This window comes from Dreissena polymorpha, chromosome 6, assembly GCF_020536995.1.
Source record: "Dreissena polymorpha isolate Duluth1 chromosome 6, UMN_Dpol_1.0, whole genome shotgun sequence".
In the NCBI taxonomy this organism is placed as follows: Eukaryota; Metazoa; Mollusca; class Bivalvia; order Myida; family Dreissenidae; genus Dreissena; species Dreissena polymorpha.
The window spans coordinates 46,916,958-46,928,745 of NC_068360.1; the positions used below are offsets into that span (position 1 = coordinate 46,916,958).

The 11,788-nt window shown below is 33.4% G+C and overlaps 1 protein-coding gene across 2 annotated transcripts; it reads left to right on the top strand.

Annotated features, from left to right (window-relative positions):
* Nucleotides 1-4,375: 4,375 nt before the first annotated feature.
* On the top strand, nucleotides 4,376-11,227 carry LOC127835315 (uncharacterized). 2 transcript variants are annotated; one of them, XM_052361676.1, is made up of 5 exons: nucleotides 4,376-4,583; nucleotides 5,347-5,486; nucleotides 5,797-5,882; nucleotides 8,165-8,422; nucleotides 10,090-11,227. In XM_052361676.1, exons 1-5 carry the CDS (start codon nucleotides 4,446-4,448, stop codon nucleotides 10,113-10,115), a joined length of 648 nt encoding a protein of 215 aa, XP_052217636.1. In that variant the 5' UTR covers nucleotides 4,376-4,445; the 3' UTR covers nucleotides 10,116-11,227. The 2 variants fall into 2 exon arrangements, with proteins under 2 accessions (XP_052217636.1, XP_052217634.1); XM_052361674.1 differs by lacking the exon at nucleotides 10,090-11,227 and having other exon boundaries at nucleotides 8,165-8,799.
* The last annotated feature ends 561 nt before the right edge of the window (nucleotides 11,228-11,788 follow it).

The window sequence follows — 11,788 nt, forward strand, 5'->3', positions numbered from 1 at the left end:
CCGTAATATTTAAAAGTTTCGCAAAGACTTCTTTCAAAACTGTTTAAGTTGTATATTACAATATTTATTTCAAGCTATATATTTCTATATAACCTTTAACATGATATAACCATATATATTAAATATGTCGTTTCCTTAAATACTATGAAGATTTGCGGATGAATATCTAAGAAACGTTTTTTTTTATCACTTTATTCGTTTCATGCTAAAGATCTGATATAACCTTTAATATTGTAATTAAATAATAATTGTTAACTTCAATGACGTGTTGAAGAAATAATACAGTTTCCAGAAAATGAATATATAGAGAATACTATGTAAGTGTGATTGTGTACTTGAATTTATCCGACGTGTTGAAGAGCGGTTTACATGGCAGGGCTCGTCGAGCCGTTGCAGCCTTTCTGAGACGAGTCGGATAAATTTAAGTTAATAATCACACTAACATAGTATTCTATTTATCTTACAAAACCATAAACAAATGTTACGAATCTAAATTGAAAGGAAATGTAAATAACGGGGTTGTACCTTTAAGTTGTAAACATATTTTTTACTCGCGTATGAATATAAAAACATGTCGATCTTCTTGCGCATTAACGCGAAAAAGTTCTGCAGTTAAGCGTAAGATTGCTGATAAATGAAGACATTAAACATTATATACCTCAAATTTATTCAATACATTAAAATACACATGTTTTGTCATAAAATATTAGTATTTAATGATAATATGCAAATAATTTTCCATAAAAATGGAGAAGGTCGCCATTTGCAATCATGAATGAAACATGTGGCAGTGTTAATACACAGTGAGTAGAAATGGACAAAAACTTAAACAAATATCACGCGAATTACACCGATCGTTGGATTTACTTGGTGTCAAAGTTAAAATTGTGTACATTGAAGACTGCTCCATAAAACTAAGAGTGTGCTTGAAGGAGATTCATCGAATTTGAGAGGGCCACGTGATTCTGTGCCGAGTTGGTGTGGAAAGTATGAATATCAATGTTCAAAATATTGACGGGACTAGGTTCGGATGTTGGGGCATTGACAGCGCTTGACGTGAGGGATGCTGCTGCATCGTGATCATCGTGCTGTTCACTGCATATGTCAATCCTTGCTGGTGATGGTGGGGACGTCACATTTGCAGTCACTAAATTGCGTCGTTTTACAGAGAGGATATGTGATCCGGCCTTCTGTGTTGCTTCAAAAATGGCACTGCAATTCAATACAGATTGGATGTTTGTTTGGCCTGTGAAGTGCATAATATCAGTATGTGCAACTTTCTCGTCCCTGAGCTTGGACCATTCGCTTGCGAACAGAGTTGTTTGTAAGGCGATGACGGTCCAGCCCGCACTGCTCAGTCTTTCTTTCAACCATGTGTCCCAGTTTATTCATTCCAACCCTCTGCATCATTAACCACTCGCCATTCGGTCCGTTAAAATCCTGGGTCCTTGGCGCAATGTAAAAAGGACTTCCTGGCTGACAATATGCCTTGGGTCGTTGAGAGGCAAACAACTTGTAGGCTGCAATGGAACATCTTTCGTCTTGTGTGGCATACATCATAGGCGGCACTTTCCGGTTGTTTGAAATATCACCTGTTGTACTTGTTTTGGTTTGGCGCTCATTCAGTTCAATGAACTCTGTGACACCTGCTGCCTGCCTAAAGGTTATGTCTTCCCAGCTAAAAAAAGAGATGAACAATGAAAACCTAGACAAATAAGGAAATTTAGTTCGAAAAAATGAAAACAAGTATAATTTAAAAATAATTTGATAATTTCTTGTTAAAATAGTAAATGTAAAACTTTGTGCTGTGTAATTTGCAATAAATGGACTATGCTGACTTAATATGTGTTATATTTTTTACTATTTGTTATCTTTCAATGTAACTTTTTTCAGGCAAAATAGAAGAAAAATAAAAGAAAATGGTTACACTAATAAAACATTATTCAAACCAGAGATTGTACTGCTCCGTGGTTCCCCGAAGGCCAAAGTGCACACAGTTGTTGTACCACATTGTAATCAGTAATGCACTGGGCGTCTGACAACCAAGAATCTGCTTTTGGTCCATAGCTTCAATCTCGTGGTCTGTCAGTGGAGAAGCAACGTTGGGCTTGTTGCCTTTGCCTTGTCTTTTTAGAACTGGATCTTGCTGCGATTGCACATAATCAGATATGGATATTTTTTTTTAGTTCCCTATCCATGCTTGGCAATATGTTTCTAATACTTGAGGGTTCATAATCTTTTCCTGACTTGGTCTTGCATGAAAGAATAAAATTTTTAACATATTCATCTAAAATGTCAATATAAAGTACATGCAATTCTCTGATCTCTCCTTTTAATTTCAGGAATCGTTTAGATTGTTCAACATCGACTTTTTTAAATGTTGCTTCGTTTGTTTCTCTAAAATACGCTTTTAAACAGTACCAATGTAATGTCGTCAAATTCTTCATTTAGTTCAGGAACTGGAATGGTGGCTACTTCATTAGAAGTGACATGATCAAGTGTATCGTCAAGAACCCTTGGATCGAATCCGTACAATTTAATAAATTCTTCAAATGATACGTCTTGAACAATTTTACCTGACCTTTGGGATTCTCCCTTTCCGTTGTCTTCATTTTCCCCGTTTGCTGTTTCATTTGTTATTTTAAATGAATCATATTCCATTTCTTTTTGCATAAGATCCCCCCACAACATGTTAAATGTTACATTATCAATATTATCCGACATTATTTTTTTTCTGTTAAGACTTTTCTTATTTTTCTTTATTTAATATTTTTTAATTGTTAAATGTTTGATTGAAGCAGACGACAGTACTTCAGTGTGTAAAATAGTGATTTACTTTTATTTATTATGTATTTTATAGTAATGATTATTGTCATGGATAACTTAAATTTTAATTAATTATTTAATAAAATAATAAGAAAATATACATTTTCTTTTTTATTTTGTAAAAAGAATGTTCATAAAATATGTTGATACCTTTTATCGACTTAAATCGTGTACAAGTTTTCACTGCATTTGATATTTAACAAGAGGTTAAAGGCCAAAAAAGTAGTCCCTTTGCACATGTACAGCCGTTGGATAAAGCTAAGGTGTGGAATAAACCCATCTTTATCCGATTAGACGTATTTCGTTATATTAGCAGTAGGATAAACTAAATGTTCAATAATAGAGTTTTCATCAGACTGCAGTCTTTTAAAGTTTTGCAATAAATATCATCGAAACCATTAACTAAAGTCGCAATTTATTTCCTGCTATTGACTTTGTATTAACTTTGAATTGATGATTTAATCATACATAACAATAAAGATATTACAGAGTTTAAGCCAAAGGCAGTTATATGCTTTTTGCTTATATAATATCACGGGGAATAGCATCGATACACAAGCACAGTTTACTAAAGAAATTAAATATAATTTGTATTTCAACAGTGCTCTTTATAATTATAAGCTATCAAATACATTCCATTCAGTAATAATACATAATTAAGTTGAGTGGTGTTATTGTGTTACAAGCTAACTTGTTCTTAACTCTAACTTGTTGTCAGTTAATATTTATAACGCTAAACAATTGAGGGCCGCAAGATATCACGACATCGTCCACAGTCTTGTCTTTATAGTATGAAGTGGTGCACGTGTAATTGATATAAATTCACAATAAATATTTTTAAAAGAAGTCTCGTTTTTGCTCTTTTTTTCAATTTAGAAATTCTATAATATAATGATTTTTAATCGAATACAACCTATCGTAAGTTTCTAAGACCAGCGATCTACCAATTGACCCAGTAAAGGTTTAACATTTGGTAATAATTGATTGGATAAAGAGTAATTGAACCATGGTTTTAACCTTTCTGCGACTCTCACCGAATTGTAACAAACCATGTAAAAAGCATCCTGTTTTATAGAAATTTACAGTAGCATAATTGTTATTTCACTTTTTTTGAATGCTCACCAATAATATAATATGCAGATGTGAGCTTGTTTACGAGATGTATATGGAAATTATTTGCAATAATATCCTAACAGCGTCAGATGTTACACTTACAATAAAGCTGTAATGAACGTGACCTACCATTAGTGATACAATTAAGCATAAATGTAGACGATGAGATGCTATCGTATCAATGGTATTTATTGAGTGATCTTTGCGAAATCACAATTCTTAAATATAAAATATCTTTACTTTGGTCATTATAAAGATATCGTATGACCCTAGTAAAAAGTACTACATATGTGCGTGTTCTGACTTTGTCCCACAACTAGGCTCACTTGATAAAGACACATTTATTTTGAACCTCTAGCACTCCAGCAACTATGTTGACGATAAGGATGGATTTCGCAAAACAAAGCGTTACATTCCCGAATAGATAACCAATTTGTGAGCAGTATAGTTACATGGCAGGTGTATCTAGAAGGCAGGACCAGACGAAGAACTGACGTGCAATTGCCATGCTATCATTGCTTGCCATTGGACTCCTCGGTCACGCCATTCTGATGACCTCCGCTTCCGGTACTTGTGAACGGATGATGGACTCCGCTGACTCACGAATTCCCCAAGGCATGCCCATGGCTGACTTTGATTTCTGGGTAAGAATGTTATGTGACGATCTTTGATCTTTGAACAGCAATCCGTCGGATATGCTTATCTATAATAGTCGATTTCAAAGTCTTCAAAAGCCACTGTTCTGTTCATCCGAAAAGTAAATCCGATCTTCCTTCGGACATGCCTATATTTATAGCCGTCCTGGACATTTTTAACTTCTCAATCTTTAAAACGAATTCTCATCAATAAGGTTTTGCTTTTAGATAGTTTACTTGGATCTATAAGTAAATGTTAACATAATAATCTAAGATATAATCAAATTCCTCAGAACTTTTATATGGATAAGAAGCCATTGTAAGTATTGACATTTTATCTCGGACTGAATGTGCGTTTCCAACAAGCATTCTTTGTTTTGGAGCTTTGCACGCTATAGTTTTAGTCTTTGAAAAGAAACCGATATATGTCAGGATAGGCTAAAATAGACGACTTTGATTGTTCGAAAGGAATTATGTTTCTTGACCCTTTACAGCGCCCATGTTTTGATAGTTAAATAACTCATAATAAGTTAAGCAGACATTTTTAGCAGAAATATTTGCAACTCGGTTGTATTTATCTAAAACAATGTTTAAAGAAATAGGTTTACAGTTTACCGCATCCGAACAAGGAATGTCGGACAAGTTGTTTTCAACTGTTGGAGATGTTTGACGTATGATTGCAGTTAAAACGTGTATATTGATGATGGTAATAGTCGCGACATATCAAGGCCAATTCGTTGTTTAATACTGAAGAACGCATCTTTGATTACAGGTGGTCAACCGGACATTTGGGGAACTATACTACGCGATGTCCATTCCCCCTTTATACATACCGGATATTAACTACCTTCAAATAATCAAGAGGGTAAATGAATCATACTACGAGGAAGTCGCCATTGGTGAAACGCCCAGGTAGATGTTTAAATTGTAATAAAAAACACAATACTTTTATTAATACAATTGCTACTTAACCCTCTACCACTCAGTCACGCATTTTGACGCATTTGAAGTCCTTTAGAACACCGATTTAAATATAGTTTCCTTAAGATTGAAAAGCTTAATTTCCAACCCTAAGATACTGATAAGCAACAAAAAACATTAAGCCTGAACAGACTGCGAGTTACTTACAATTGGTCAGTTTTATTTGTACATCAACTTCTGTTGTGTTTTTTAACCAAACAATTAATAAGGGCACAACAAAAAATTAACTTGTTTGTTCCAGTTCGCCAAAGCAGTGCAATAGTTATGTGTTTCCTTGGTTACGAGCTAGTTCGACACGCGCAAGCTTCCACAGGAACGGTAAACCAGGTAGGGATATTGTGTCATACTTCTCCTTATTCCGTGAACATATAACTTTTTGTATATAAAGTTGTTTGCGATTATCAATACCCAGATGCAGATGAACTATTTTTATTTACCTTGGATACGTAAAACAGCGGAGAGACAATATTGTAGAGAAATACTGCCGTTAATCACGCGCGCCACCTCTTTTTTGAGATGCATTAATAAATTAGCCAATGCAACTTCCGAGGTGGCGCTCAGGCCCGGTTGTTTTGAAATGTCATGGATAATTTTGCAGGGTGATTAGGTTTTATATGTTTTTTTTTCAACATATTTCGCATTATTTTAAAAATCGGGCAATGTAGTGTGATTCAAAAAAGATTGATTCATACAAAAATGTACAGACACATACATTCTCAACCCATTTAAAAACGTGAGAATCTTAATAAATTGTAGCATGGTGGAGTTTTAAAAGGCATTTCGATGAGGATTTCCTGTGTGATGAGAAAATTTCCACAAACATAAGTCGCGAACGACATCAAACGATTGCGTACAACATACATAAGATGCTCCATGCTCACAAATATTGGCTTCTTTCGGACGGAAGAGATAATTTTGCATTTTTTTTTCAAAAGAGATGGAACCAATGCTAAGGAAGTGGCACATTGATAGGATGTGGCGCCAATGCAGGATGTACCAATTAACAGTCGTATCGCAATGATATTATCACATGACGTACATTTGATAGATAATGTTATATGTTATATTTTATTTATTTTTTCAACGTATATACGAAGGCCAAAATCTTTACAGAACATAAACATATTTTATAATAAAAAATATGTATTTTTTTAAATATATAAGTGATCAACTCAATTAAGAAGTTACCAACACGAATAAAACAAAGTGTATGATATATACCAAAACTTTGTTGTACTTAATAAAAACCAATAACTTAATGTTCAAAATTATCATAATAATTGATCGACCGCAATATTTGTATGCAGTATAATAATTCACGAAATAAATACAAGATTTTACTTCTTCTTATAACGATGATTTGTGTCCCTTAAGCCAAATGCTTAATTTACTAAAAGGCCAAGGTCAACGAATCTTAATAAGGCTAATATATGTTGTTTTTCCACGATAAACTCCAAAAAAAATGAACATAGCTCGGTCTTTTTCCGTTAACGTTTTTGTATAATACATATAAAATCATCTTATCTTACAAAGACTTACGTTTAAATCAATCAATACATTAAGAGAAAACTATTTATTCTAATAAAAAAACGTACGCGAATCAATTTGTGCTAAAGTAAGCAACTTAAAAGAAATAATGTAAGTCCTGTAAACATAATAGAAACCATAACATAAAATATTCCGCTTTAAAAAAGCTATAACTATGCATTGGCGCCACCTCCTAAACAAAGCGCCACCCACTTTGCATTGGCTCCATCTCTTTTTGAAAAATGCAAATGTATCCATTAGATCGACTAGAAGCCGATGTTTCTGTGTAGGCATTAACTTGTACATGTTGCAATCGTTTTATGTAATGAGCGCTTTATTTGGCTGAATTTGCTCGTCACACAGGTAAATGCATCGATTTGCTTTTACGAATTCTACCATGCCACAACTTATTAAGGTCCTCGCGTTTCCAAATGGGGTGTGATTGAATATTTCTGTACATCTTTCGGCGAATTTATAATAACTGAATCGCACTACATTACCCGAGTTATAAAAATAATGCGAAATATGATGAAAAACATATAAAACCTAATCACCCTGTAAAATTATCAGTTAAATTTCAAAACATCCGGGCCGGAGCGCCACCTCGGAAGTAGAATTGGCTCATTTATTAATGCATCTCAAAAAAGAGGTGGAGCGTGTGATTAACGGCCGTGTACGTGTTAAATATGTTTTGGTGGCTCATTTCATTTGATAGAATATCCCATTGAGTAACACGACTCTCCTTAAATCAGTTTTAGCTTTAAAAACAACTGATCGACATGATAATAGTATTATGTAATTACAGATTAAACTACCTTCATTCATGTCAATTAGTCTTGCATGGATTTTCTTATAATGATAGCAAAAATTATTTGTATGCTTGCACCCTTCAAGACGTTTACTTGTACATTGTAACTGCAATTTTACGCTTCATGTGTTCGGAGGCATGTGGAATTGTAGGTCCACATTGTTCAAATCACTGCTGCAAAACTGACACAAACAATTTTTTTACCAAATTAGAAAACAAGCAAGGATATTTGTATAAGGTACCATTAAGCAATATATTTCCACCTTTTTTTCAGACAATATCTTTGTTGTGTTCTCTTCTTGTCCCAAGAAGTATATATGGGTATATCGATGCACACAGTGCACGGGATCGTCTCGATGCAGTCTTTCCCACACTTTCCTCGGCTTGTTCATCTACGAAGGAACATCTGATTTCGGCTCGCCAAGCTACTTGGATGACCTTCCTCTGCAGGATATGCTCATGGATTTGTGTCCTACACGTGTGAAGTTTGGGGTCGAAGAATTCAAATGGTTCTACTCGTATGGAAAAAACAGTGAGTATACACATTTAAGCTTGACTATTTACATAATGGGGATGGATGGATTCGTCGTCGCTCTCCGTGTATGACGTTCAATAAAGGGATGCGGTTTGTCTTGGTATGAGATCATCTGTACATGGACGAGTTATATCATGTAAACTACATTACGGTTATAAGTTCTATATTAGCGTAAACCGTTTCAGTGTAGCTCAGAAAAAATGGGCAACATTATGTTAAACTAGGTTTTTGAGTTTTACAGGTAAATACCAGTGTGTGCATGACACATTTGTGGAAAATATTATTTTTCTCAGATTATTAGCTTCAGAGTGATATAATGCAATAAAGAATATACTATATACACCTTTTATCTAATAAACGTCCATCATATAACATCGGGGTATTGCTGATCTATTTTCCCACTTAAAGTGTATATAAAGGTCTGGTAAATGTTTACTTTGAACAGATTTCAACTTCAAAAAGGCAAAACTGTTCGATTAGGACTAGGTAACACAACTATAAACTCTAACAAGAAGTGCAGCATTCCTATTAATTACGATGTGCTTTGTGTATTCGCTTGTTTTACATGTATAAAAAGAAACAAGCGTTATAATTTACCAACGATTTTAATAATAATAACTTGCAACGAAACGTTTTCGTCAAATAATGTATATATTTGTACACACGTTTGTCCACAACTCAGTTTTATACGCCTTAAAGGGGCCTTTTCACAGATTTTGGCATTTTTTAACTTATTCATTATATGCTTTATATTGATAAATGTAAACATTGGATTGTAAAAGCTTCAGTAAAAAATCAAGAATAAAATTAAAAAAAGGAAAAGAACATTGCCCGGAGCAGGATTCGAACCAGTGACCCCTGGAGTCCTGCCAGAGTCCTGAAGTAAAAACGCTTTAGCCTACTGAGCTATTCCGCCGAGTACACATACTTGACGTATTTTATACCTTATATAAGCAATCTTCGTAGTTCCACAAAATTTAACGACAAAAACAGAACTCGCCAAATTATTCAATCGTTTCGCGTTGCAACGCTTTATAATTTTTAGGTTTTAAAATCGTCAAAAGATGCATATAATGGCTATATTAGACCATGGTAAATGTTCATTATTACTGTTTCCTCACAAATATCATAACTAAAACGAAAATTTGCGAATCTGAAACAACTTTTTTCAATTTTGTCAATTTACCAAAGCGTGAAAAGATCCCTTTAACTTCGAACAATGTGCAGTATTAAAGTATCTGTGCGTGTGTAGCATTCTAATATGAGTATCATTCTAATGATAAAATATGTAACATGATTTGTTTGTTAATTATTTCTTAAAATGTATTGTTTGTTACTTTTAATATGAACATAAATGCACATACTTACATTTAAGAGAAGAGAGCAGTTCAAAATAACTTCAAATATGCTTTTTTTACTGTTCATAATGCATGTATATAAATAAGTAGTTTTTCATTCAAGCAAACTATGTATATGTACGGTATAAACACAACCCTTCAATTACTTTAGCATTATACAATCGCCCTAACAGTACTTGTGCGGGTCAAGTCAATTCGGACTTGTTCCGATTCAAGATTCAAGATATTCGTCTAAAACATAACTATACATGTGCATAATATTAGCAATATGTTATACATCTCATCATTTATTCGTGTGTATTTTAGCCCTATGCGATCCGATGCGAATATAGTCCCAAGGTATGATGTGACGGATTTATTGCATTCCATGGGCAAACAATTTAGCAATTTTATCAAAGAAGTTTCTACACACCTTTTTCAGAATTTAATTACAATAGTAAACACTTCTGGAATATTTGTCAACAAATTTAACAGTTATGTATTTGTATATTTTCTTATTGGAACAGATCCTGTTTAAATACCGTGTGAATTTACGTTTTAAAGTCCGATATTATATTATTATTATTATTTTAACAAACTAACTACTTCTGTCTATACAAAATACTATTTGAGTTTAAAAAAATACTAATGTCTTAAACACACAACACAATAAACGATGATAGGTCATGGGTCATTTCGGACCCCGATGTTTGTTCCATATTTACGATAAATTCTATATAAACAAGATTATTTTGACACTATTTTCATAATTTATTTGTTATTGAGTCAATCATTATTAATAAATGTTAAAGTGTATACTGGATCATATATCGCTCCATTTTGTTTTCAATTACCAAAATATATTGATGTAATTACCATTTGATTAATCGATACTGAATTATCAAGTAAATGTAATTAATACACATGTTTAGAAATTATCCGCGAGAGTTAATGAAAACTATTGTATACATCAACTACGAGCATTTGAACAAGCTTTGTTATACTCATCATTTGTATTGAACATTGTTTTCTCACGCTATGGCCATTAATTCACTTGAGAACATTCCCACGAATAACAGCATGTCTATCGCCATGTTTTACTTTCATAGTCCGAATACCATCTGCTGGAGTTTAGTCGTAAAAAAACGGAACACACCGAAACTAATTTAACTATAAGACGTCACATAGCATATATGTTTAATATGCATTTCCCTACATTATTTTAAGATGAAAACACTTGGGAGAATTTGTAAATGCCAGGTCGGATTGATTCACTGGTTTAAAAGTCAGCTGCAACAGTTTGCATCATTTAAACACAAATGTATCCGGAAATGTAAGCGCACATAATACCGTAGTGTAGTAACCTAATATTATTTAAATTTCAATTTTAGGATTTAAAACAATAAAGTGTTGTGTGTTGGCTAATAAAAATGAGCATGTCTTTATGTGGATACCAATAACATTAAGTTACCAGCATACATCATTAAATTGTTCTCACATTTGTTTAATTGTGTCGTACAATATTTTAACTTCTTATATGAAAAGAACGTATATTTAATATCCAAAATATAAAATATATGCTATATATCAAACGTTTGTGTACGTCTGCACTCCCTAAAACAAGAATATTTCGGGAATTCTATACACAGTCAATGTTTCCAAAGTCTTTCAAAATCCTAGATAAAATTGCTTTTTCAGACAGGTACGACGCATAATAGCAATTTCCGATTCCTGTCTGAACTTATGGATGAAGTATGATATGTCATTGTAAAATATCTTTGATTTTCTGTGTCAGCGTTAAAACGTTCATGACTGATTTTTTGCCTCATTCACATTGTCATGTTTGTTTTTATTTGCTATTTTTCCTGACATTTCTTTATAACATAAGTATATATCCAGCTTCTCCAAAATACAATGTAAGGTGACGGACCGTGTTTGTCAAAAGCAATAAGAAATTTATGTAATACGGCCACAAGAGCGTGTCAAAAGAGCGCAAATGCGAAAGGGCTGTCGTGCCATATATGTT